This window comes from Mucor mucedo (genome assembly GCF_025094135.1).
Source record: "Mucor mucedo strain NRRL 3635 chromosome Unknown EV154scaffold_27, whole genome shotgun sequence".
Lineage (NCBI taxonomy): Eukaryota > Fungi > Mucoromycota > Mucoromycetes > Mucorales > Mucoraceae > Mucor > Mucor mucedo.
The window spans coordinates 225,200-249,985 of NW_026252311.1; the positions used below are offsets into that span (position 1 = coordinate 225,200).

The 24,786-nt window shown below is 37.5% G+C and overlaps 10 protein-coding genes and 1 non-coding gene across 11 annotated transcripts; 6 read left to right on the forward strand and 5 right to left on the reverse strand.

The window, feature by feature from the left end:
- Nucleotides 1-1,216: 1,216 nt before the first annotated feature.
- Nucleotides 1,217-1,700, forward strand: EV154DRAFT_561647 (uncharacterized protein; the record flags this gene model as incomplete). Its single annotated transcript, XM_051605688.1, has 2 exons — nucleotides 1,217-1,467; nucleotides 1,493-1,700. The coding sequence occupies 2 exons, from the start codon at nucleotides 1,217-1,219 to the stop codon at nucleotides 1,698-1,700; spliced, it is 459 nt and encodes a 152-aa protein (XP_051459606.1).
- Nucleotides 1,701-2,804: 1,104 nt separating this feature from the next.
- On the forward strand, nucleotides 2,805-3,969 carry EV154DRAFT_550156 (uncharacterized protein). Its single transcript, XM_051604911.1, has 5 exons — nucleotides 2,805-3,019; nucleotides 3,225-3,280; nucleotides 3,386-3,476; nucleotides 3,546-3,694; nucleotides 3,749-3,969. Exons 1-5 carry the CDS (start codon nucleotides 2,992-2,994, stop codon nucleotides 3,815-3,817), a joined length of 393 nt encoding a protein of 130 aa, XP_051459607.1. The 5' UTR covers nucleotides 2,805-2,991; the 3' UTR covers nucleotides 3,818-3,969.
- Nucleotides 3,970-5,560: 1,591 nt separating this feature from the next.
- Nucleotides 5,561-6,967, reverse strand: EV154DRAFT_502798 (uncharacterized protein; the record flags this gene model as incomplete). The annotated part of the gene is made up of 1 exon (XM_051600832.1): nucleotides 5,561-6,967. A coding segment is annotated over exon 1 (1,208 nt), but the record flags the coding sequence as incomplete, so codon positions are not given.
- A 2,095-nt stretch (nucleotides 6,968-9,062) lies between these two features.
- Nucleotides 9,063-10,769, forward strand: EV154DRAFT_479632 (uncharacterized protein; the record flags this gene model as incomplete). Its single annotated transcript, XM_051598270.1, has 3 exons — nucleotides 9,063-9,212; nucleotides 9,266-9,477; nucleotides 9,554-10,769. 3 exons carry the CDS (start codon nucleotides 9,063-9,065, stop codon nucleotides 10,767-10,769), a joined length of 1,578 nt encoding a protein of 525 aa, XP_051459609.1.
- A 22-nt stretch (nucleotides 10,770-10,791) lies between these two features.
- On the reverse strand, nucleotides 10,792-13,078 carry EV154DRAFT_440351 (uncharacterized protein). The gene is made up of 3 exons (XM_051596922.1): nucleotides 12,375-13,078; nucleotides 11,735-12,311; nucleotides 10,792-11,656 (listed from the first exon to the last, which is right to left on the reverse strand). Exons 1-3 carry the CDS (start codon nucleotides 13,032-13,034, stop codon nucleotides 10,905-10,907), a joined length of 1,989 nt encoding a protein of 662 aa, XP_051459610.1. The 5' UTR covers nucleotides 13,035-13,078; the 3' UTR covers nucleotides 10,792-10,904.
- Nucleotides 13,079-13,180: 102 nt separating this feature from the next.
- EV154DRAFT_502810 (PSP1 C-terminal conserved region-domain-containing protein) lies at nucleotides 13,181-14,558 on the reverse strand. Its single transcript, XM_051600833.1, has 3 exons — nucleotides 14,421-14,558; nucleotides 13,303-14,366; nucleotides 13,181-13,235 (listed from the first exon to the last, which is right to left on the reverse strand). Exons 1-3 carry the CDS (start codon nucleotides 14,436-14,438, stop codon nucleotides 13,205-13,207), a joined length of 1,113 nt encoding a protein of 370 aa, XP_051459611.1. The 5' UTR covers nucleotides 14,439-14,558; the 3' UTR covers nucleotides 13,181-13,204.
- An 891-nt stretch (nucleotides 14,559-15,449) lies between these two features.
- EV154DRAFT_160707 (uncharacterized protein) lies at nucleotides 15,450-16,701 on the forward strand. Its single transcript, XM_051594154.1, has 4 exons — nucleotides 15,450-15,714; nucleotides 15,776-15,899; nucleotides 15,963-16,010; nucleotides 16,081-16,701. The coding sequence occupies exons 1-4, from the start codon at nucleotides 15,641-15,643 to the stop codon at nucleotides 16,450-16,452; spliced, it is 618 nt and encodes a 205-aa protein (XP_051459612.1). The 5' UTR covers nucleotides 15,450-15,640; the 3' UTR covers nucleotides 16,453-16,701.
- EV154DRAFT_417346 (SMAD/FHA domain-containing protein) lies at nucleotides 16,546-17,640 on the reverse strand (the record flags this gene model as incomplete). Its single annotated transcript, XM_051595784.1, has 2 exons — nucleotides 16,546-16,769; nucleotides 16,959-17,640. The coding sequence occupies 2 exons, from the start codon at nucleotides 17,638-17,640 to the stop codon at nucleotides 16,546-16,548; spliced, it is 906 nt and encodes a 301-aa protein (XP_051459613.1).
- A 1,243-nt stretch (nucleotides 17,641-18,883) lies between these two features.
- On the forward strand, nucleotides 18,884-19,900 carry EV154DRAFT_502819 (uncharacterized protein). Its single transcript, XM_051600834.1, has 3 exons — nucleotides 18,884-18,983; nucleotides 19,035-19,106; nucleotides 19,179-19,900. The coding sequence occupies exons 1-3, from the start codon at nucleotides 18,920-18,922 to the stop codon at nucleotides 19,853-19,855; spliced, it is 813 nt and encodes a 270-aa protein (XP_051459614.1). The 5' UTR covers nucleotides 18,884-18,919; the 3' UTR covers nucleotides 19,856-19,900.
- A 19-nt stretch (nucleotides 19,901-19,919) lies between these two features.
- EV154DRAFT_502821 (uncharacterized protein) lies at nucleotides 19,920-21,614 on the reverse strand. The gene is made up of 4 exons (XM_051600835.1): nucleotides 21,470-21,614; nucleotides 20,991-21,289; nucleotides 20,707-20,925; nucleotides 19,920-20,637 (listed from the first exon to the last, which is right to left on the reverse strand). Exons 1-4 carry the CDS (start codon nucleotides 21,512-21,514, stop codon nucleotides 19,989-19,991), a joined length of 1,212 nt encoding a protein of 403 aa, XP_051459615.1. The 5' UTR covers nucleotides 21,515-21,614; the 3' UTR covers nucleotides 19,920-19,988.
- Nucleotides 21,615-23,474: 1,860 nt separating this feature from the next.
- On the forward strand, nucleotides 23,475-23,546 carry EV154DRAFT_t42. Its single transcript has one exon. It is a non-coding gene; the product is annotated as a tRNA-Gln (tRNA).
- The last annotated feature ends 1,240 nt before the right edge of the window (nucleotides 23,547-24,786 follow it).

The window sequence follows — 24,786 nt, forward strand, 5'->3', positions numbered from 1 at the left end:
TGACTTACTAATGTTGTTAGTATAGGTAAGTATCTCTCCAGGCTTATTGTCATTTACAGGATTGGCAACATCATTTGTCTACAATCTTTGAAAATAACGTAATTTCATAACATTTTTCTACCCTATAGTATAAGTATATCTGTGTCCCTATATAATATGTGTCATAAACCAACATATCATTTATGTCAAATAGTCTACATACATAATAAATAATCCGATACAAATCTTGAATGATTGAGAGACTTGTTGGACTGTTAAACAGCACAATAAACCTGGATTTTACTCTTCCGCAAATCAAAAACAAATAGACCAGAATCAGCCACATTTTTTGTATACTTTCTTCTTCGTGCTCTTAAAAATCCTCTCCTGAATCTTGTCCTTGTGCTTTTCAACAATATACAAGCCAATTACCTGTCAAAATACCCAGGCTTTTCTAAAACTACTCACAGAAGCGGTACATGATACGAATGTAGCGGCTTTATCTTGTTCCTCAAAATCTTTTGATATATTCCCTTTAAGTTCATAATTGCCTCACTCAGCTACCATTTCTCAACTGGTCAAAAAAACACATAATGATAAAACTCTATTTGGCTCAATTTCACAAGTGATTGCACCACTTGGCGAATTTTATTCAATGCCATGAAATGAGTTATTTGACCTCCATTGGATAGTCTATTTATAAAATAAAACCACGCAGAAGCAAAATGTCGTCCATAAGTTGCGATTAAGGCTACTTGGGTTGATTACCTTCTTAAACTTAATCTTGCTTTAGATAACTTTTCAGTTAAACTTCTAAGGTTGACATTAACTTTATCGTGCTATCTTAATATTAATTTTTTTGAGTGGCTGTGATTGCTCCTCTTTGTATACAAGATTACTGGCATCACTCAAATAAAAAAAAAAAAAGATAATATTGCCAGAGAAGATATTAAGGGTAAAATCATTTTATTATAACTTAAATAGGATCATTTATCACATCCTTTGGACAAGAACCTCTTTAAGTTCATCTTAAACTGAAGGTTTTTAAAATTCATAAAAACAAAATTATTTATTGTAATGATAATGAAAATATATAAACTGTACTAAAAGTGCTTCTCCTAGTTCCCAGCATAAAATAGCTGGTTAACAGGCCAGACCACGAGAAGGTGGAAGCACATCCTGACCCAAAAAGTAAATTCCGATAAACCATCTTCAATACAGAACCTGATAATCCTACATGCCACCTACCCACAATGCGCAACATAAGAATCACCAGGACCAAATACCCCCTACACCATGTTGGGGTGGTGCTTTTTACCCTGGCAGTAGAATCGTAGCAACCGCACCTGGACGAGTATTGGCTTTAAGGTTAACATTCCGTGTAGATGAGGTAACTGTCCAACAGGATGCCAATCTATGGCTACCTATAGAATGCAATATCTCTAGCGTAGACGTAAACAAGGCAAAGCACTTACAAGATGCATTCGGGTACTAAACTTCCTACTGTCATCAGATCCCGACCAAATATAACAACCCACACCAATTCCAATGACCAAGAACGTATCGACTGGCTTCAAACGGCTACGACCATCCCACCGTCTAGTAACACGCTCTATATTCACCCTCCACCAAGCAACGGGTGTGGCACTAGTTTTAGTAAGAAGTTCCTGGAACAAAAGGCGACAAGCCCCAGTCAGATTGTTGTACTGAAATCCGAATGAAGCGATACAGACAACGACCAAGGCCATTGCCTAGCGACTTTGACAACCAGCAGACTCCTCAATGTAATCTTTTTAGGGATTACTACGGCCTTTGGAACACTGCCCGATCTGTAATGAAGTGGATAGATTTAACGGAAAACGAACAGAGTCGATAGTGTCATTCTTGTGCCGAGCCATGCTAACTTCTCTGTTCTAATGTTTAAAAAAGAATAAAAAGATAAAGGACGTTTTTTTCGCAGCAGTGTCCCTTTTATACCAAAAAAAATTTTTTTTTGTTTACTTTGTTGATTTTGTCTAGGCTACTTTTACAAACTTGATTTTTTTTTCATTACTTTTTGAACATATGTATTATCCTTTGAATAATCCGTCAAATTCTCATCACATCCGTGTGCATATCATGGTTACTTTCTTCATTGGATGTCGAGAAAATGAGCATTGAAGTTTTGCTTTTTCATGGGAGATGTTCTTTTTGTGCAACGGATTAAAAAAAAGATCTGCAAGATTAAACAATTTCTCACATGATTCCTTAAGCCCGTATCCCCGTCATGATAAATAATTTAAGGCCACGCCTATGTTTTATTGACTAATATTGATACCAATACTTTATATTTATCTGTTATAATAGGCCTTCTCAAATTACGGCGGTGGGGCTCTTTTCTAAACGTTTTCTTTTTAGCGTTAACCACTAAATTAGCCATAAACTCGGCATTGAAAGGTATTTTGCCTGTTATTAATGACAAGGTATTGTAGGACCAGTCTATCTTTGTCAGTAACGATTATATGTTTCATTATTTTATTTCATTTTCACCACAAACTATCGTAGTTGTCTTTGGTGACTCTGACCTGCGTATCACTATAGCTGTACCACGGTATTATTCACATTAAGACTTCTCCTTCTAAATATTATTGAGATTTAGTCATCAAATAGAGTTTTCTATTTTACACTCTCTCTAATCATGCTGAGTGTAAGAATTTAGTATTTGATAGCCGAGTTCTTTTTCATGCGAAATTATCCTTGCCAATAACATTTTTTAAACCCCGGTTTCCCTTTAAATATTTTGACTTTTTACCTTTTTTTTACTTTTCTTTTCATTCGCTTTTCTTTCGCTTTTCTTTCGCTTTTCTATTTATTTACTTTCTATCGAATCAGGTATCACAAAAATTCATTGTGATGTTTGAGATATGAAAATAGATAAAACAGAATAAAAAAGAAGTAATAAGAAATGAGTCTCTATTAATCCTTTATTAAAGTTATGGAGAGAAAGTCATCGCAAAAGGGAGGACGCTTTTTATGTCAAACATCTGGGAGATTGAATCTGGTAAGGAATAAAAGTGGCTTGTTTCTATCTTCTGAAAGATGGTAATTAGAATTACATGGTCTCAAGTCAATCAATACTTTCTTAATATTGATTGGCCCAAATTATTAAGTGAAAAATTCTCATTAGCTGATACTTCAGTAACAGATTAATGAGAGTCAAAAACAACCAATAATAATATAATCCCCAATATATAATCTGTAACAAGATTATACTGGTAATATGAGAGTACCACTCGAATATTATAATTTAACCACATTGAAGGTCATTCTATACGATATTTATTGGAGGAAATACGACATACATGACTGATGTAACTAAAGCCTGTTTTATGAAAAAAAAATGCGTGTCACTAATGGAATCCAATAGAGAAACTGCAACAAGCGAAAGAGATTGACAAGCGCTTTTCGATCATATTTACCCTCCTGGAGTGAACCAGTTGATCAGAATAATAACGAAGGTAAAAAAAGAAAGAAGTACTCCCTTCCTTTAGAAAAAAAACTTACCGCTTGCATACTTTGTTTAACAGAAACAATCCGTCAGTTACAACTGAAGGTGGAGAGACTTGAAACTGAGAAACGCGATCTCAGTCAACAAGTAGAGCGCTCGACAATCGCACATGATTTGTCACTTAAAGACAGCTTACAAAAAATTGCAAAGCTCACTAGTGAGCGAAACGTAAGTTATATCATCGATAGCACCTTGACAGATAAAAGTAACATAAATTATAAGATTACAGAGCACTGGCTGACCTGCATCAAAAAAGCGCAGCCTGGTCAACCTAGACTTTGGCGGCAGTAGAAAAACTGTATAATGATGGGACGGTAACTTTTTTTTCAGCGATATACCACCTTACGGATCTATTTTGCCGACTTCCCTTATCTACATTGTTCTATCAACTGGAGGCTTTTCACCTTGGAGACCTGCTGCGGTTATGAGTACGACTAGGTGAGAAATTTATTCTTTCCCTTGGATTTTCAAGGATCGTCGTGAATGCACTGGACACAGCAAAAATTACTGTGCTCTACCAATCGATAAACCCTTTCTCCTGCTAAACAGATTTCAAAGCCTACAACAAAATTGTTAAAAAGAAAAGATAACTCTTCCCGGGAACCACGCTGATGTCTTCAAGTTCATTTGTGTTACCGCAGAAGAAGAATTATATTTTTATTTATCAGGATATGGAGAATTTAGCTATGATGATGAAGCTGCTCCAGTACCTACAGCAGAACCAGTGGAAATTTCTTTATTGAACTCAGATTCCGAGTAAAAATAAAACATTTAGCGTGTGCATTTTTGTTCATCCTGGCTTGTAGCAGTAGCTGAATACTTTCAAAAGACTCATGAGATTAACCTCGTTAAACTCCTCAGTTATGAACTACTGAGATTTTCTTTTTCTCTACAAGGATTCTAGTTCATTAAATAAAGTACGACGCTGTTTTTAAAAATGGTGCATTGTCATTTTAGCAGAAGGTGCATGAGACAAGAAATCTTGATAATGTAGTTCTTCAGTTCACTTTATATTCATTATGTAAATAACGTCTATGTATTTTATCACTAGATCTACGATACAGGCTTCTTTTATAACTTGATTTTTCCACCTCTTTAAGTTACCTGCAAGTAAACCCAATAAGAGGGAAATGAAAATAAAACCGCCTTTACAAATTGAAGGAATACACCACTCGGCCCGACACTCTAACAATGGCGCTTCATATAAAGAACTTTTTACTACCCAGTGTGCGTGCCACAGCCTCCCCCTCAAGATGGTGGATATGGATAGTGACGAAGGGTATTGATAATTATTTTATACTAACTCTAATTTCTATTAGAACATTTAAATATCCAATATCTGCTCTTCAAGACCTGTTTGAAGACAAGAACAGCCTTCAATCGTCTGTTAAATTAATGCACAACATCATTTGTGTCCTGGAGAAGCCACTAACGGTTATACCTCATGTAATACCAATGACGTATCAATACTAATGTAAGCTTATGGTAGATAAACTTCCCGTACTTGGCTGCTAATGACACTCTGGCATTCCCCGTTTTTCATGGGTATGCTCATACTAAAAGGTGTTAGTCCAGCTTTGATCCCAAAAATATTGTTTCATACTGTACTATTTAAACACAAGATGTAATACACTGTACTGATTAGTGCTATTCAGACTACGGGCACCGGCGAGAGGAAATGATAATTTTGCTAATGCCAACCTGTCATGTATACACGCACACCCTCACTCTCATGGTCATACTCAGAGCATGTATCCTCCTCTAAGTAAATATATATAAAGAAAATATTTAGTTTCATTTTTTTTTGTATGTAGCCCCCAGATATTTTAACTCTAATCAATATGTATACCATGATGTTTATACAATATAGCATGTGGGTGAATATAGTCACACCTAGTGCTATTGGGTCAAACAGCAAGTATGTCTGCTATGTATCACTATCTCTCTCTCTCTCTCTCTCTCTCTCACCAGAGAAACCAGTATGGTAAATTGTCTTACATTGTGAGCATTGGACTAACGTTAGTCGATATGGTGTTTTCAATAATAAAAAAAAAATATATAATACTTTATTAAAAGAACAGAAATACAAATATACACAGATAGACAAAAAAAGAAGAGGAAAACCAGGGCTATTATCTATTATCAAACACAAACGAACTGTTTCCTTCAAAGTGTTCTTCTTTAATCTCCAGGTGATAAAACTGATTTTGACCACGCTCTGTTGTCATGCACCCACCACGGCAGGAATTCAAATCGACCATGATATCACCCGGTAATTTCTTTTCTTTTCCCAACAAGATACGTGTACGTGATTCCGGATTCTCACTCTTACGTTTGATAATCTTTTGATTGGGAATACTAAACGATTGAAATCGACCGTCCTCCGAATCCGCTTTACGCCAACACCAGACCGATCCTAATTTTTGATACTCGCGTGCTAATTTCTCTTCCTTTTTTGATTTTGGGAACTGTCCGGGTTGTTGACCTTGCATCGGTACCGCAAAGTTACCAGGTGGAAATCCCATCGGATGGAATTCTTCTCCCCCACCACCACTGTAATTTCTTTTTCCTCCGCCACCACCACCGCCGCCACCGCCACCACCTCCAGCCCCAAATAATCCGCCTAATAAAGATAGTCCTCGACGAAGCATAGGCTCGGGTGGTGCTTGCATTTCATTCGGTCGATGCATTTCATTGGGTGGATGCATCTCTTTTCCTTTCTTCATTTCATGAGGATTTTTTTCATCCGCACCAGATCGTTTCATTTTCTCTTCTCCTTTACCATGAGCAGGTGATCCATTCGCTTGCTGTGGTGGTGGTGGTACCTGACCGTTGGGTGGAGGAGGAGGAGGAGGCATCGGACCACCATTCAATGCATTTAATATCAAATTGGGGTCATTGGAATTCATAAACGGTAACGGAAAATCATTAAACCACATGTCTTGCGGGTTCATAAAATTCCACATGGGCTGTGGAGGAGGTGGAGGTGGAGGTGGCATCATGGCGTTATTAAACATTGGAAGTCCCATAGGCAACATGGGGTTTAAAAGATTGGGTGGCATCATATGTTGTTGTGGATTAAACATGGGATTACCAGGCGAAGTAGGGAAACCAGGTAATGGTCCCATCCAATGCATATTATCTCCATTGGCTGATACATTGGACCCATTGTTATTATTTGCATCATGTCCTGTCTGAGAACTAGGTGTTTGCACCGCGTTCATCATTGGATCAAAAAAATCACCACCCACACCGCCTGAAGCGAGGTTGAACATGCTACTATTTCGTCGAATTTGATTATCCATCATATTGGGCGGTGGCGGTGGAGGTGGATGCATCATCATTGGTGGAAGAGGTCCATTAGGCTGTTGCTGTTGCTGCTGCTGCTGCTGCTGCTGTTGATGTTGTTGCTGTTGCTGTTGCTGTTGTTGTTGTTGTTGTTGCTGTATTGACGGTTGTTGAGGATACACACCTTGGAACGAATGACTTCGATTGAGAGGACGACGGCCTTCATTCATGGGAGGTCTACCATCCATAGACACCGGTCTTCTCTGACTATACATTCTCATCCTTACTTCATCATCCATCTGGTCCGGATCTTCGTCCTCACTATCCGATGAGATATTTGGAGGTGAATTTGGATTACTATAAGCCCCTCTTCCATACGGATCTTGTTGCATGAGAGGTACACCATGCATGGCGGATAATGAATTGGATCTTCGTTTGGGCATGTGTCTTCTTGATCCGTTACTTCCGTTACTATTCTGTCTTGACAAGGTAGCGGGTCTTCTCATTTGCTGCTGGTGTCTCTGCATCTCTTGTTCGTAAGCGACGTCATGATCAAAATCCTCTTCATCATGGGACAAATAAAAATCGCCAACGGAACGTCTAGGTATACGTTGATTGGGTCGATTACGTCGACTGTTGTTGTTGTACGACCGTGACGAAGAGGAACGATGGGCGAACGGTAAATCCATGGGTGAAGGAGAATACATCATCATTTCATTTTCTGGTCGCATCCGTTGCATCCAATGAGGAGGAGGCGGTGGTGGTGGTGGAGGAGGGGCGTATCTATCTTGTAGATGATAATGTGAATATAAATCCTCGTCATTCATAAACCGAGAAGGAGGTGGTGGTGGTGGTGGTGGATGCATGTAGTAACCGGGACTGGGAGGAACATGTTGATCATAATAATCGTAACTAGGTTGATATACGGACCTATCGTCCAAGCCGAAATCAAACATGGCCCGTTCGATTTCTTCCTCGTCCAATGACTCCTCGCCATTGTAGTATTCTGGATCATTATACCTGTTTCGCAGCCGAGAGTTGCGATTGATAGCGGCTCGTTGAGGAGCAAACTTTGGTGAAGGTCGATGTTGTTGACGAGGTGAAGGAACTGGCGTATTTTGATGCGATGCCATTTTTGGATCCTCGTCCGAGTAATATTCTTCTACTCTAGTATTTCTTGCGTTATTACGCACAGACATTTTAAATATGAAGTGAAAAAAAGAGTCTTTTAGAATAAAAGAAGAAAGAAAGAGTGGAATGGGGGAAAAAGGGAATTCTTTTTATAAAAGGTTGTTGGGTATGTTGTTGTTATTGTTGTATATTTAGTATATCTTGCTTTTATGGGTTATGTATCACAAACAATGGACGAAATAGGGCTGATCTCGGCATCCCCTGATTGAGTAACCTTTTGTGTATTAAAATCATTCGGTCATGCTTTTCTTTTTTTTTTCCGTTTCCACCTTCCGTCCCTGGAATTTTTAAAGATCATCTACATTTTCTTTTTTGTGTGGCGTTCAATAGATTAATCAACTCTTATCTTGCTTAAATATATCTACTGCAGGTATCTTGCTTTATGATGTCAGATGGGCCCATGCGTATATCTTTTTTGTAAGTACTGGATGAATTTAGCTGGCCAAAATTCTAATGAACAGTATAACATTGGCATAAGTTAAAAAAAAGTTGTCAAAAACCGCAGATTGAGATGTTCAATATGAAATCTTGCATAACGTGAACACTGAGAGAATCGGGCTTACACTTGGTTGTGATTTATCTGTTTGAGTAAGAAATGATGCTTTCTGGGTGTTCTTTGTGATTGAATCTATCTCTTCTTCTGCATAGAATTCAGACAAAGAAAACTTGACTCTGCAGATTACACTCTCATACTCTACATACTGAAAACACATGATTTTTGTATGTGTTATCAAAGATAGTGTCATGATTAAATAAGCTTTCTGCTCTTTTTCTGATCAAATGCGTCATGACTTTAGGATAAAGTGATGTCAATGAAAAACATCAGAAGGTAACTTTATCTTTGTTAGTAATTTTGTATAAATTAGTACTAGAGTGTCTTTGTAGAAACCGTTTGAGACAAGTCCAAAACAAGTAACTTGTGGTCCCTATTAGTGTATCCACTGTCAAATCGTTTTTTCGCGCTATCTAGAAAAAGAAAACCCAGACTCAAAAGTTTTTTTTTTTGGCGTTTTTTTTATATATATATCTTTTTATTATTCTACAAATGAATGGCACAATGACGCCAGAGCAACCTTCCTTAGAAGAATATTTGGTTACAACATTTTCCAGAATAAAGGATGAATATGGTCAACAACTTGACATTACGTTAGCGTTACCTACACTTGTTGAATTGATTGTAAAGGGCGGTCAAGATGATTCCGACAAAGTAAACTTCTCTTATAAAAAATACTCTCTCTCCTTTTAATAACATAATCACAGAAATACGCATTTGTGGGAGAGGCAGCTTGTCAGTTTGCTGTACGTTGCATTCTCGCCAAACAATACCCAAAGTACGATGACAGGATTTTAGACCCACTTGCTAAAAAATTCCGCGCTTTGCAGCGCGTGAATAAAATCATCTGGAAGGAAATCGAGTTGAAGAAGAATGTATCACAGCCTTTGCCACAAGACATCATTCAAACTATGGCTGGGTAAAAAACTTCATTTCGTGTATGTACAGTGGTTTTTTTGTGTGTTGACAACCTTTTTTCTTCTTCTTTTATCCAGTGTATTGTATCACGTTTATGGATTAACAGCAGTAGAAAAATTTATTGAAAATGCAGTGATTCAAGTGGCAGCCATCGCTTTAGGTGAGGCAACTGCTATTTCCCAAAAGATGAACCAACAAGCCAGTCCTATTGGAAAGTTTCATGAGATGGTTCAACAAGGTGGTGGATCACAGACATTTACAGTCAAGGAGACCCCCAGTAAACACTGGCAAGTGGAAATCGTTGCTAAACTCGGTCAAACATCCATCTACTTTTCCCATTCACGTATCGCACATTCCAAACAAAAGGCAAGAGCTGCCATCTGCCAAGATATTTTGAATCATTTGGAAAAGCATCCTGATTTCTTGAATCAATTACAACAACCTAATGTTGAATCCACTGACGTACATCCTTTGCCCATTAGCGAAGAAGATTACGCGGTTGTATCCGAACTTAACGGCAATTATCCTTCCGCCACCACAAGTAATGCGATGGAGAGTGATCCTAATAACGTGCATATCGCATTTAAACAAGATGATGATACCGTCAGTCTCCTGTCCAAATTATTATTAGGTCCTTCCGATATGGATCAAGATGATGACATGGCAGAATCCCCTACCAAAAAGAGAGCCCGGGGCCTAGAGAGTATTTTTTCACCTCCTACTCCCACTGCTTCCACTGCTCCCGCTACTGCCATCACTAGCACCACGAATGAGATGGAAGTCATCAACACAAGACTGGAAGAAGAAACAATGGCTGTCGAGATAGAGGGTACACAGGAGGAACAGGTCACAGCGGATGAGTCTGCTATGGTTACAGTAAAAGAGGAACCCACAGATATGACAATAAAGGAGGATACCACACCTGCTGAATCCACCATTGATTCTTACAACCCTTTCTTGAGTTCGCAACCCGCGGCCGAGACAAATCCAAAGATCCTTGCTCATTTTAAGGAAGTATTCAAGCACAATCGCAACACCCTTTCCGTGGCTGTTGGCATGCCCGGCCAATCCAAGAGTATATTTTTATCTCTGGTACTCCAGAATGGAGAAAAGGTGAGCTGTGAATCGGAAACGAAACAAGTTGGCCCCCCGCATGGCCCTGTCTTTAGCGCCAGAGTAATTTTAAAATCGAAAAGATATGCGAATGTTTTTATTATCACGGAAGGTGTATCAAGGAAGAAAAAGGATGCGGAATGTCATGCTTTCCACAAATTGGTGAATATACTCAAGTAAAAAGATTAAAAAATAAAAAATAAAAAATAAAAATAAATATACATGTATAATAGTAATTTAAAAAAAGAAATGAAAAATAAAAAAAAAGGTATATGTGTGTGTTTGTGTGTTACGATATAGATCTATTGATTTTTTTTAGGACGAAGAAGAGGGAAATGAGCCTACTCTAAACACACCTTGTTGTTGTTGTTGTTGATTTAATTGTGGGTTTTGTGGGTTTTTCTCATCAATAGAATGCCTTCTTTGACGTTTGGAGATGGTTTGAGGTCCCCATCGAGAGGCAAACGTAATAGGTCTTCCAGAGGATGTCCCTGGTGCTATTGTTGTTGTTGAGGTTGGAGCAATATGAATTTGATTATTATTAAGTCTACTATTATTATTATTATACATGTTTTGTTGTTGTAAAAACGGATTGGGTTTTTTGCCATTATTATGATTATTATTCTTCACAGAAGATATACTATTATGACTGGTCCCTGTGACAATGGTGCTGGTTGCTATGGCAGCGGCGGATCCATTGGTCGTGGTGGTTGCTATGACAGTGGCAGAAGAAGAAGATACTGGGTTTGTGTTGGAATTGCCACTACGATTCCGTTTCTTTATCACGTCTGTTTTCAGACTCAGGGGACGTACAACCCCATGAAGCTTTAGAAATAATCCACACGCATTACATAACGGCTGTCCCTCGGGATTACGTCGCCAAAGTGGCGTGGTGGTCGTGCTACAATTCGTACACATCGTATTATTGTCCTTTTTATTCTGTTGATCTTCCTTCTTTTCCTTTTCACTTCCGCTGCTGCTCAATCGATGCAGTGTCGTATTGTTAAATGATGTGCCCAGGGGTGATGCATTGACTGGTGAATGTCCATTAGGTGTTATCAGCCCATCTATTGCTTTACCGTCTTAATAATCACACACACACAAAAAAAAAAAAAAAAAAAAAAAAAAAATTATATATCCCGTACCTTGAGACTGGGGTAAGTTAAAATGAGATACAGACGGAGCTTCATTTGTATGATTCATCACCATGGAAGACGAAGAAGAGGAGGTAGCTACAGCGGCAGCAGCGGCGGCAGCAGCAGCAGTGTTTCCATTCACATAGTACATAGTCAATAAATCCTCAAAACTCATGGCACCCGCATTGAGATCGGAAACAGCGGCAGGTGAAGGTGTGGATTCGTTTGGTGTAGCAGCGAAATAAGCTGCCTGCTGTGATTCGGGTAAAGTAGAGCCCAACTGTGGAAATAACCCATTGGTAGGGCTGTGCATCATCTGCTGTTGTTGGTGTTGATGATGTTGTTGTTGCTGTTGTTGCTGTTGTTGTTGCTGTTGCTGTTGCAATTGCTGTCCGAATTGTAAGTGTGTATTGTTCTGATAACTGGGTACGGATTGACTGAAGTAATTATAGTGGTTGGATTCCATGGAGGAAGGTTGAAATGATGAGCCTGTGGAACGAGGACTGATTGAATCACGATAGTCATCAGCCATATCCAAGTCTGCAGGAATTGTAATACTGTTTGTACCATAGACATTGGTAAACATCTAATATAAAAAGTTAGTATATAAAAAAAAAAAAAAAAAAAAAAAAAAACAGATGAAACTTACATTAGTGTCTGTCTTGTGAGTGGTGGTGTTGGAGGGTGTCATGTGGAGACTAGTGGATGTAGAAGTGGATGCTCTAGCAGAGCCATAAATCATGACATTTCTCTTTTCATGGTAGGTATCTTCTTGCATAGCATTCCCCATAAAGTCCAGCATATAGGGAGGAGCAGACGAAGAGAGAAAGGTGGTTGTATCATCTGGTTTTGGAGGAGACATCTTGATGTCTTGATTCTGTGTAATTTCCATATTGTCACTGCTATCATCATCATTAGCAGCGGCGGCGGCGGCGGCAGCAGCAGCTTCTGCCTCAGCCTTCTTCTTTTTGTTCAAAGTCATGGCCATCATTCTCCAGGTAAGGTTCTCTAGACGAGAGCCATTAGGTAAGGTATCTTTGGCTTTTGTATATAATCTCCAGACTTGTGTGGCTAAAGGATCTTTTTTTTTATCAGAATCTTCGTCTCCGTCCTCTTCGTCGCTATCTTCAATCATCGCTTTAGGTTTTCGGGGTGGAAATAATGAATCGGATAAAAGTGCTGCAGTCACTGCGGGTGGTGTCTTTGGTGATAAAGCCGCGGTCGTTCTGTCTAGCGCACTCTTCTTTAGATCGCTCAAATGAAGGTCTGCATATTTTTTTTGTTCAACGCAAAAACTTGAGTTCTGCATGACTATTTAAGCTGTTTAAATGAGTTAATAATAAAGAAAGAAATAAAATAAATAAAAAAAGAAGAGAGAGAGAAAAAAAGGAAAAAAAAAATCGCTTTCTTTGAAAAAAGACACAGTTTTAACCAATAGGAGAAAAGCGGCTGATGGATTAAAATAATATGTTATTTTATTTAAATGGCTTTTATGGAATTGACGGCACACCTTAATAAATTTATAAATTAGTCAGGCTGTATGACCCTTAACATATAAAAAAAATATTAAAGCTTACATCCAAATACGAGTCTTGTATAGTTTGAATAATTCTCGCACCAATTCACGAAAATCAACCCGTTTCTCAGCAACAAAATAAAAAGTCAGCTTACGTCTATCCCATTGATATTCAGCCTCGACCACCTGCATATTTAGCTTCTTTTGCTTAATTTTGGATTGACAGACCATAAGGGCCTTGGCTTCATCCTGACTTTTAGCCATTAATAGAGTGATTTCATCGTTGAGAGCAGTACGAAAGATGGATTTGATAAAAATTTCATGTTGTTGATAAAGCAGTTTACCGTCGGTAGTATTTAATTCGCCAGTGTTATGATTAATGTTCTTTAATAAGGTATAGTATTCTTTTAATTGATCTCTTGATATATTGTCTATACTGATTTTACCCAAATCATGACCTCGATCCGCCTCGACAATCACCAGTTCATTCTTTTTATAGTTACAGGCACTGTAAAACACATCCCATCGACCTCCTTTAAATTCTACCACATAAAATACAGCATCCATCAGCACATCGGCGTCTAATCGTGTACCTTTACCCATCTCGTCCGTGTTCTTTAAGTCTGATTCGTTCACTGGTATGATTGATGTGGGTCTTTCTCGAACGGATAGACTCTCTAATTCTAGTAATGAGCTCATTGAACCTGCTAATGAATGACGTCTGATTTCCAAAATGATGTGATTAATAAGACATGCATAAATTTCACACACACACACGCACACACACACACACCTTTCTAATGATGACACAGTGGGTCCAAGGGATAATCTACGTTGTTCAAATCTATAATGCACTGCTCTCCATGTAGAATCTTCTTGTGGTTCATCAGCGGTGGTGTTCCAGATATCCATGATGGCTGCGGATGATTTGCTTCGAGTCCTTTCAAAAGCCTCTTCCTCTGCCACCACATGATGAAAACCGGGTGAGAACAGGTCTTTTTCTTCTTCTCGAAAACTCCATGTTCTCAGGTCAGAAGGGTGTGGTAATAAACTAGGTCGTCGACTACTGTTGATATTATTGTCAGGAAAAGGTGTCCAACTCGACTCCTCGTCGTCAAAGAGAGACTTTCCAAGTCAGTTTAGCATAATTTTTCTTTCTGTGAGGCATGTCCAACTTACATTAATAGAATGAGACATGGGCTTTGTTTGTTTCTCTAATCGCTTGTCTTCTTTTTATTTTTTCTCTCCAGATATATGTGTAATATTAAAAAGGAAAGGGGAGTAAAAGTAAAGAAATAATATCAATAAGAAAAAAAGGAGGTTATTTTTATTTCTTTTTTTGTGATACGCCCACACAAATTATAAGAGGAGTGCTTGGGATGATCACGCGCCCTTTCCCAAAATAAAAATATGTCAATTTCCATACACACTACCACCATTTATTATCATCCGTTCATTGGCTCTTATAAATCATAAACAAAATCAATAACCAAAGAAGACACCATTGTAACTAACTCATGATAGTACCCTCCCTTTATCCGACTAAACCCTCTGTCCAATCAGCGGTTGCAAACCCCCCAAAAAAGTGGTGCTACATTTTATTGCACAAGCAATCGTTTGCATCGTTAGTAGTCTTCTCTGAAGCATTCAGCAAGCCTTAAGCACAACACTCACCCAAATTGACACCCAACTCACGCAGAGTGACACCCTACTCTAGGCGAACGCAAGAGACTCACGGTATGCAAAATACATGCAACTTTGGTATTTATATTCACTTATTAATATAGATCGAATCAACAAAATGCATGTACTTGTACGCAATCCGTCTTCCTTATTGAGATATCCTCAAATGCATAAGCTTAGAAGTGTCTGATTTACATAAAGTAAAACTATCTCTGCCTCACTATATCATCTCAACTTCAAATAGCAATTTTTTGCCCTGTTTCTGCCCTGAAATTTATAGTGTGGGTGCTCGGAAGCAGTTATATTGTTGATCATGCAAGTGCTTTAGACTAAAGATGACCCGCCGCATATTAACTCCAGTTCCTCAACAAATTTTGTGAGTATAAATAAAGTCTGTAAGTATTAACAAAGACTGTGGAAGAGTTTTCCCCGCAGTCCAAATATGCTGATTTTTTAACTTCTTACAAAGAATCTTTCTGTTGGAGTTATCCGTGAGATATTCTATCATGAACTGTAAAGAGAATAAATCAATGGTATCCACCAACAGAGCCTGTATCAACTACCACAGGTTAGATCCAGGCGTTGCTGATGGTCAACGTAGGTCACAAACTTAGTAGCTTTAAAGCAGCCAATCAATTTTCTTCCTTCATTTCCTAGAAAAAATGATTTAGGCCAACCTCTGATAAATTGAATATTTTTTCGAACGTAGCTGCCAAATGCTTCCCAGCCTCACTATCAACACAGACGGCACTGCAGCCAAGGTTGTCAAGGAAACCGTCTCTCACAAAAGGTTACAGCACGATCATTATTTTAGGGATCTTTTAGAGTAGAACACTCACTTATTCTTCTAGATACATTACCGTTTGGGACAGAACAACCCAATTCAACGATGGAAGAGTCATTCAATGGGATGTCGTAGGTCATGACACACCTTATCCTACTTTTGTCGTTGTATTCACCTTTGACACCACCAAGGTACATATGCAGCCCCACCCAGTGTATACATATACATCCGTTTTTAACACTTTCCTACCTTAGAAAACCACCTGTATCTTGAAGGAGTATGCACAAGGAACAAACGAAATTGTAAGACTCTCTTACACATATTATACTGCATTACATGTCAAAGATGATTGAACATGTCTCTTCCTTTTAGAAATACACTTGCGTCGCAGGTTCGTACGACAAGCGTAAGCATAACAGTGTTCTTCAAGCAGCACAACACGAACTCTCGGAAGAAGCCCACTTGAAAGGAGGCGAATGGATCAGTCTATTACCCAAGGATCATTCACCCGACGGTATCAGTGAATTAAAATGGGGTAAAAATCGATTTATTCCGTATCTGTGTTTAAACCCAACGTTGGATGAAAACCCTTTAGCAAGAGATGCAGAAGAATACATGCAGGTTGTGAATGATGTGCCCGTCAAGGAGCTGGAGAACTTTATCACGCGTGGTGAAATGATGTTACCATCTGTTCAAACTGCTTGGATGGCACTTGTTTATTTAAGAGAACATGCGTTGCTTTAAAGAATGTGCGAAGGTTTTGTCAACTTGACCAGTCTTACAAGGCGTTCATGATCCTAATTCACCCCCATCATTATTTTGTCAGTAAACCCAAATTTAGATCTTTTTTCCTGTGTTGATTACCTTTTTTAATTGTGTCAATTCACGCTGGAGCACAAAAAGGGATTTATCCCCTTGCAATGGCTTTTTGGCTAATTTGCTCATAAAGGCATCCAAATCCTCATCATCTTCTTCCTTTTTCTCTGTTCCCATTCGCTTCTTTTCTTCAATCTTTTCCTCTAATAACTTGATATCGAGCATGACCTTTTTCTCTTTAGCCACTAACTCGTCGTGTGTTTCGGCCTTGGCCACCTTTTTCGACTTCTTTTTCGTCTTGTCGTATAATTCTTCATCACTGTCGTCACCATACATGATTTCTAAATCCTGTCTGCGTCGTTCTACATAATATTATTATTTTTTGTTGAGAAAATCTTCTGTATATACATTATATTCAGCTTTTAATTACTTACTAGCGTCTTCAAAGGCCATCTTTTCGGCCTCCACATTTAGTAGACTAGCATCACCGGATTTATCCAAATTGGCTTCAATTTCTGTAGCATCCGCTTCCTTTTCATCTCCTTCTTCCTCTTCAGGCATCTCTTCCGCATCCTCTGTAAAACCCCACGAGATACCTTCATTATCCTCTTGTGTAGGCACACTCTCGCCGCGTTGTTTGGCTATCCGTTGCTTCAATGCAATTTTCCTCCTTTCTAAAGCCTCCTCTTCCGGATCGTAAGGTTTTTCAGAATCAAAGATGCAGAGACGTGTGCTTTCTCCAAAACGAATTTGATCGCCAGGTTTTAATTGAACGTATTCTCTGGCGGGAACCGCATTCTTGTTGAGTCGCGTGCCATGGGCGCTGTCAAGATCGTACAGATAGGCATCGCCGTCTTGATCGAATTGGATGATGGCATGGTAGCGAGAGATAGAAGGGTGTTCCATGAGAATATCACACAAGGGTAGTCTTCCCAATGTGACGAATTCCTTGTTGGCGGGACCCTTGATGGATTCGATACTCGTGCCGTTTTTTAAAACTTCGAGACGGTAGTTATATACACAGGGTCCACTCCATGAAGGCTTTTCGTATGGTAATGGAGGTGGTGCTGGTGGTGCTGCTTTTACAGGTGCTTCTGGTACGGCAAATTCACTCATGGCAACAACAAAAAAGTAAAAGTAAAGGTAAAACCAAAAAAAAAAAAAAAAAAAAAAAAAAATCTTTTTTAATTTGCATCGACTTGTCCCCATTGAGTTATTATGCTGTATTTGAATATGCGAAAGATGTTCGACAATTACTAATTATATACCTACAACACTACGAATTGCATGCAATCGATTATACTCCCTAAGTCTGTACCGGAAGCATGTGTAATTTATCAAATGATGCACTTTTATGGTATTACCCATCAACAAGATCATGCTCAGTGAAAATGGTGTAGAAATTCCATTTCTTGTTAAAACTAAATAGTGTTACTGAGCAAGAATCGATCCATTCAACATCTGATATCTATTTGACATTGACTATGCGCACTATAAACAATCCTATATATGGGTATGCATAAATAGAAAGAGACTGGTTCAATAGCATCTCCGTGGCACATGTATATCCACCATGGCACGTAGCAACGTCCATGACAACTATAATGAGAATGATATACATAACATCGGGGTTAAAGTCATAGCAACCCTTTCATCTGACTAGCTCGCATATCCGTTAAGCCATTTGATTTGTACGGGTAATTTCTTACGTAATGAAATGGTGACCTACGATTGGGCGGTTGGAGGTGAAAGTGGATATGTTTATGCATTTTGAAGCAGGTTGGACCCACAGCTATACCATCAAATGTGAAGTCTATAGACCAGAGCTAATCAATATGGTGGACTACCGAAATAAATTTATATTAAGATTTATGATAATCCTTAACTGCACAAAGGCCATATGGTATCATTTTTTGAATAATATATTAGAATGAGGAGATTCACATCATTCATGGTAGAGTTACAGCAAGCGCCTGTTTATAAAAAGCAGATTCTGGAGTATATATAGACTTACCAGACGCGGTCTCTGCAAGTGCTGTCAAGTGTGTGCATTCATTCGACGCTCATGCCAAATTTACAGCATTATTAATTTAAATACCTGGCTTTACTTGTTACACGAAGACGGCCATTTATCTGTCATGGATATTGAATCAGGTGAAATCTCGAATACTATCCATACAAGTAGTATAACTTGTGATGCGAATACTGCTGGACTTTTGTAAGTGATTAATACCACTGTTCACTACGGCTCGATTGCCTTAAAAAATAACACACATACATACAACAAAGGCGGAGATCAAATGCATTATAAATTCGTTTTATTTTTATTTTTTCCTTTTTTTCTTTTCTGTATTTTTATTTTTATTATTATTATCATTAATACTTGTTTACAATAATGGAGAATAACACGGTGGATATACACGAAGATTCTGGATTATATTTGCAAGAATATATCTCAAGTAAATAAAAAAAAAAAAGTGTCATTTTTTTTTTAATTAAAATATGTTTAGGTCTGGAGAATCTTCCGAGTGAGATACGATACCATTGGGCTGAAATCAAAAACAGAAACGATCAGGCAAAAGGTAATCCTTAGGCAATAGCAAAAGAGAGAGAGATAAAGAAAAACACTGAAAAAAATAGTGGTTTTTTTGTAGCACCTGAAAAACGTATTAAATCGGCACAACACGAATTATCCAAATTACATCGTCAATGGTTTGACGGCGACCCTCAAAAAAGAGAGCGTCTGAAAAAACATGAACCTGTCTTGATTCAGCGTATCGAAACAGATTATGCAAAACTCCAGGATCTAGCCAACGAGCGCATCCATCTAGCGCAAGAAGCTTTAACCCTGGTGGAAAAACACCTTCAACGACTCGACTCAGACCTTCAGAAACACGATGCCGCACATCCCGAATCTGTCCCACATATCTTGGAAACGCGTAGCTATACAATACCTCATGGCGTATCTACTGCAACCACAACCACCAATACAGATTCAGAATTAGAAGATGATAATACCGTCGAAATCAAATTGGAGCAGCCCGATTATCAGACCATGATTGCCAACCGAAACCAAAAACGTAAAAAGAAGGAAGAACGAGATAAAGATGAACCACTTTACTGCTTTTGTCAACAAGTGTCCTATGGTGAAATGGTGGCCTGTGATGGAGAGAACTGTCCATTTGAATGGTTCCATATGGATTGTGTGGGCTTGGATGAACCACCGAAAGGTGCTTGGTATTGTGAAGATTGCTTAAATGAATTGCGCAATAAACGTAGACATCAACCTATCCATAAGAAAATGAAGCGTAAGAGGGATTCACAAATTTGAGACTGTGAGGCTCTCCCACACCATGTAAATAAACATTGAATACACATATATATATATATATATATAAAGAGAGAGAGAGAGAGTTGTTTATTTAAGAAAAAAAAAGAAGGGGAATCTAGTTTTTTTTTTATATTTATTTGGCTTCACCTTCGACAACAACAGCAGCGGCAGAAGAGGTGGCACCACCTTGCAAGGCACCGCCAGCAATCAACTTGGCATTACCAACCACAGCCAAAATCTCATTCAAGTTTTCCTTCCAAGCACTTAAACTTGTGCTCAATTTCTTCCATTGTTCTTGACCAAAGACACGGTAGATGCTACGATGAACAATCACGGTTTTGTTGAGTTGATCTAATTTAGCCTCGACCAAACCAGCACGAATCACATCAATCACCCACATCTCAACCTCTTCTTCCTCGATTTGAAGGCTCTTTGCGATATCGCCATATGTTAACTCACGTGAGAGGTTCTCGGATCCAAGAGAAGCAAGAGATAATAAGCGCATCTTGTGAATGTTCTTTTCTGAATCTACCAAACTACCATGGGTGGTTGCAAAAGTTTGATATGTGCTCAATGTGCCGTTTAAAAAGATGTCTAAAAGTTGATATTCCTCAGTACCTTTCAATTGTTGTACAGCGGCATATTGGAGTAAATCTTCAAAAGCAAAAAAGTTGTCCATGTTGATAGCACGGAGAACAACCTCCTTGGCAAGGGACTTCACTTGTTCGTCTTGTCCATCAAAAGTAGCCAACTTCTTTAATGAAAAGTCTAAAGCCAACTTCCTATAGAAAATTTTCGCTGGCTGTTTAGTTTATGTTTTTTTTTCCCTTCTCTATTTTTATAACACATACTCTTCGCCAGCATTGAGCAATGTCTTGCTCAAAAAATCGTACAAATCACGTTGAGTTTGTTGATCGATTCCCCATTGCTTTGTCCAGGCGTCAACATATTCTAATTGACCGTAAAGTGATTCCAACTCGTCAGCTTGTGTGGTGGCTTCAACTAATCCAACAAAGGCATTGTAACGAAGAGGTGAGTTACCAGGAAGAGCGTTATACAAATTGAGTAAGCTGTTTATGCTTTTTGTTAATATCGTGGCTTCGTTTTTTTTATACTATGTTTTTTTTTTCTTTACATCTTTTGCTTCAAGCTGGTCTTGTTGGATTCGGTCTTGGTCAAAGTGTCGACAAAAGCTTGTACAGCAGCGGTTAAAACAGTTTGAGGGGCACCCAAAAGAGTGACAATCATCAAGTTGAAGGCACCTTCAACTTCTCTATCGTTCTCGGTTAAAAAGATGGAAGCGTCTTTAGCGAGTTGGACATAGACTGCTTCTTTATCGGACTTTACAAGAGCCTCTACTCCCTTGACATAGGGTGCTTCATTATCACCTTGCTCGTTTCTCAACTTGGAGATATAAAGAGCTAAATCGGTAATCTATTGTTTCAAGCATTAGTAAAACTGGATCCTGTTTGTATTTCTCTCTCTGTTTTTTATCTTCCTCATTCTTTTTTTTTTTTTCATGCTTATGGAATTCGTTTTGTAAAATTAGAAGAGAAAAAGATGAAGAGAGAGAACGAAAGAAAAAATGACGCGCGTGCAGGGGCAATACTTTACTTGAGCTTCAGCACCACCCTGTACAAAAATGTTGTTTGCAGACATTAGATAGATATAAGCAATAAATCAAACAAGAAAAAAGAAGGACCCGGGATTATTTTTTACAAAAAGAAAATTGTTGACCCATGGTGGCTTAGTTGGCGCTTTTTCAAAAACTGAAATCATACACCATCGTACACAAGCGATATCTCCCACCATTCTAAATGCCTTGAGGGAACCATTACACTGTTTACCCCCCCAAGTCCCGTTGGGTCAAAAAATTAATTGATTTAACTCGGTTATTTTTTCTTAGAAGAGTCTATATTGCCGTAATGTGTCTTTTTCTATTGAAAGTACAAAAAAAACCTGTGTTCAATTAACGCATGTTGTACCTGATAAAGCAATGGCTATAATTCATATCTTGAAGGCTCACAAAGGTGCTCAATTGTGACAGAGATATGATAGGATATAGTTTTTTCTCTTTTTTTTATTGTGTAAATCTTAATTTTATTTTAGATCAATGAAAAAACCTTGTCTCTTTGTTTCTTACTTTCTACATGTATTTTTCAATTTCAGAATAAGTTTCGTCCGTTTTATATACGTGTTTTTGTGGTATTAATAACTTATAATCAGTCTCTATGCTTATATTCCTTAAAGCCTTTTTATACCACAGATAAATCCATTGTGAATTCAATTATCTTCTGTTTTGCCTAAATATGTTGCATATATATGTATATATATATATAATAAGATGGGCTTAATTGCAATTGATTAAATAAAATATTATGCTGAGAATAATTGTTTACGAGAAAGTAATATGAGACATCCCTAAACAAACTGCCCTCTTCTTTACTAGTGAGCACATTATGGTTAGGCTTCGAAGTTTAATAAAGGCCCGCGCTCACCACACAAAAACAAAATACCCTATAAACAACGTTCCCTTTTGAGATCACATGATTTATTCATTAATATTATGGGTACCTACAATTGGTACCTGTTAGATATAAACTAATTTTTTGCTGTCTTGTGTAAGCAAACCATGAAGTTAATAAAAAATTTAACTTGAAATTTTAATTAAATGGTAAGGGAGTCGTCAGTTGTCATAAACCTAGCGGTAAAAATAAAGGTGCTTAGTAACATATTTCGATATCTCTACTATGTTAAACAATACCCCTCGATTGCAGGAAGAGTTACCGATATGAGTAAAAATAGCATGTAAACAAGTTTTAATGTTATTACAAAAAAATCATTTTGAACTCCTCTTTTACATATAACTTTTGCTCTAGTTTTTCAATTTAATAAAGAATAGCTCAAGATATACTAAATGAATATTTAATACTGTATTTTTGATACGATTAAATCGTCGCTGTTACAGTACTGAATAGCTGGGGTCTCGTGACTGGGACTCAATTATTAAGTTCAATGATGCAATTTCAATGTCTATTTATTATTCATAGTTTTATTTTTTTCTATGTATATATCAATAATTGATGTATACATGTTATCAAACTTGAAGTATATTAAGTGAGATGAGTTATTGCTTTAACTTGCGTGGAAATAAGTTAATTTTAAAAGAATTATGGATAATAATACATATTTTTAAACATTGTGTACCTGAACGGAGTTGTTTGTCGTTAATGCTTTACACAATTATAATTTAACAATTTTAAGCGTTGTATAGATATTGAGTAAGGTAACTGCTTAGAATTAAAATATTTCTAAACTTGATGAAGCATGTGGGCGACTTAAAAGTGTTCATTCTAATTGACGTTATGATTCGATGATATGTTCTTACACTATTTTCAGAAAATATTATACAAAGTGAAAACGTATTTATATGTGGTTTGATAGTAACTATTTTAACGGGATAAGCATTGGTCCATCTTTCGCTTCTGGGCTGTTGATTTACACAAGTCTTATGAAGCATCAATTCAGCCAATCAAATTATTTTGTACACGTGATAGTCACGTGATGTTTTATTAAAATTGCGTTTATATATTAAATAAACAAAAAAGAAACATGTCAAGGTTTCATAGTGTAATGGTTATCATATCGGTCTTTGAATCCGGTGATCCGAGTTCGATTCTCGGTGAGACCTCTTTTTGTTTTTTCTGAATTGCGGTAGTGTATGTAGACCTATTTCAATCTCTGTAAGGAAGTGTAGGTACGAATGCCTTCTTTTATAAAAGCGCCTCCATACGACCAAGAATAAAAATACACGAACACGAAAAACAATCACTATTGATGTTGCGGCTTCTGTCACTCTATTCCATTTTTCGGTAACAGATAAACATGGAGCAAAGGTGTTGATGTTGCGTGTAAGAGGTGGATTATACAAAAATCTAAAATCTGCAATGAGAGCAAGGGAGGGATGCGCACGGCAAATATTTTTGCTTTATATTCTATTTTGAGTGAATGAAGATGTGAGAAGAAACAGTACCACACTGAACAAAAAAATGCATTAAAGGTTACTGTAGGTTACCAAGGAACTAGTTGTTTAAAATGCAATATTTTTGGAGATATAATTATAAATAATACAAAAATGGCATGTGTGTCCCCAATATGTTGGTTAAGGAGTATTTTATTGTTTTATGATAATGTCGATGTAAAACCGTTCGAGAAAATCTTGCCAAAAAATAGCTGGTTTAAAAAGCAAACGACTACAAAACGAACGATTAAAGTTGTCGTATTTGGGTACGTTTCACTTAAGAATAATTAAGCAAATCGTTTAAATAAATAAACTATGAAATTAAAACAACCTTTGATGCTTCATATCAGCATACGCTTGTATATTGCTATACAACTTCTCCTACTTCGAGTACATACTTCTATATTAAAGATTGCATAATTGGCCTAAATACGATATACGAATGACAGTTGGATACAGAATGCTATACCGCTGAGTTACGATATCACCGATCGAGAAGAGAAACTTCTCAGATCAATCAAGAATTATAAGAAAGAGAAACTTAATATTAATAGTTCTCTCAATGGATTAGCTACCCAGAGAGAGAATAGAACAGCTATTAATATAAATGGTTCATTTACTTATATATTGATATAATTATACTGCTGATAAAGAGTATAAAGAAATAGTGTATGAATTAATAGATACCTATCTTTTACAACCAAATATACAAATATCGATAAGACATTTTATATTTGGGATCGTAATTTATTCATTACAAAGATAATGAATAAATGATCAGCTATTATGTTCTATTGCCAATTACACTTGACAAACAAGTATGCATCTTTTACAGTAACCGCTGCATGATCTGATAAATAAGTGTCTCGTAATACTAAAGATTTATTAGAATACTCATGCTCCCGATTCA

Excerpts from the sequence above, each read along its gene's own strand:
- EV154DRAFT_440351 (XM_051596922.1), bottom strand. The coding sequence starts at position 13,034 with ATGCAGAACTCAAGTTTTTGCGTTGAACAAAAAAAATATGCAGACCTT. Across the intron at positions 12,312-12,374 it reads CTCACAAGACAGACACTAAT|ATGTTTACCAATGTCTATGG; the intron begins GTAAGTTTCATC and ends TTTTTATATTAG. Across the intron at positions 11,657-11,734 it reads TAACTTACCCCAGTCTCAAG|ATGGGCTGATAACACCTAAT; the intron begins GTACGGGATATA and ends GTAAAGCAATAG.
- EV154DRAFT_160707 (XM_051594154.1), top strand. The coding sequence starts at position 15,641 with ATGCTTCCCAGCCTCACTATCAACACAGACGGCACTGCAGCCAAGGTT. Across the intron at positions 15,900-15,962 it reads TCACCTTTGACACCACCAAG|AAAACCACCTGTATCTTGAA; the intron begins GTACATATGCAG and ends TTCCTACCTTAG. Across the intron at positions 16,011-16,080 it reads CACAAGGAACAAACGAAATT|AAATACACTTGCGTCGCAGG; the intron begins GTAAGACTCTCT and ends TCTTCCTTTTAG.
- EV154DRAFT_502821 (XM_051600835.1), bottom strand. The coding sequence starts at position 21,514 with ATGTCTGCAAACAACATTTTTGTACAGGGTGGTGCTGAAGCTCAA. Across the intron at positions 21,290-21,469 it reads AGGGTGGTGCTGAAGCTCAA|ATTACCGATTTAGCTCTTTA; the intron begins GTAAAGTATTGC and ends TTGAAACAATAG. Across the intron at positions 20,638-20,706 it reads TTGCTCAATGCTGGCGAAGA|GAAGTTGGCTTTAGACTTTT; the intron begins GTATGTGTTATA and ends AATTTTCTATAG.
- EV154DRAFT_550156 (XM_051604911.1), top strand. The coding sequence starts at position 2,992 with ATGTCAAACATCTGGGAGATTGAATCTG. Across the intron at positions 3,020-3,224 it reads CATCTGGGAGATTGAATCTG|ATTATACTGGTAATATGAGA; the intron begins GTAAGGAATAAA and ends ATCTGTAACAAG. Across the intron at positions 3,477-3,545 it reads TGATCAGAATAATAACGAAG|AAACAATCCGTCAGTTACAA; the intron begins GTAAAAAAAGAA and ends TTTGTTTAACAG.
- EV154DRAFT_502819 (XM_051600834.1), top strand. The coding sequence starts at position 18,920 with ATGGAGAATAACACGGTGGATATACACGAAGATTCTGGATTATATTTG. Across the intron at positions 18,984-19,034 it reads TTTGCAAGAATATATCTCAA|GTCTGGAGAATCTTCCGAGT; the intron begins GTAAATAAAAAA and ends AAATATGTTTAG. Across the intron at positions 19,107-19,178 it reads CAGAAACGATCAGGCAAAAG|CACCTGAAAAACGTATTAAA; the intron begins GTAATCCTTAGG and ends GTTTTTTTGTAG.
- EV154DRAFT_502810 (XM_051600833.1), bottom strand. Across the intron at positions 13,236-13,302 it reads TACAAGACTCGTATTTGGAT|GTGTGCCGTCAATTCCATAA; the intron begins GTAAGCTTTAAT and ends AAATTTATTAAG.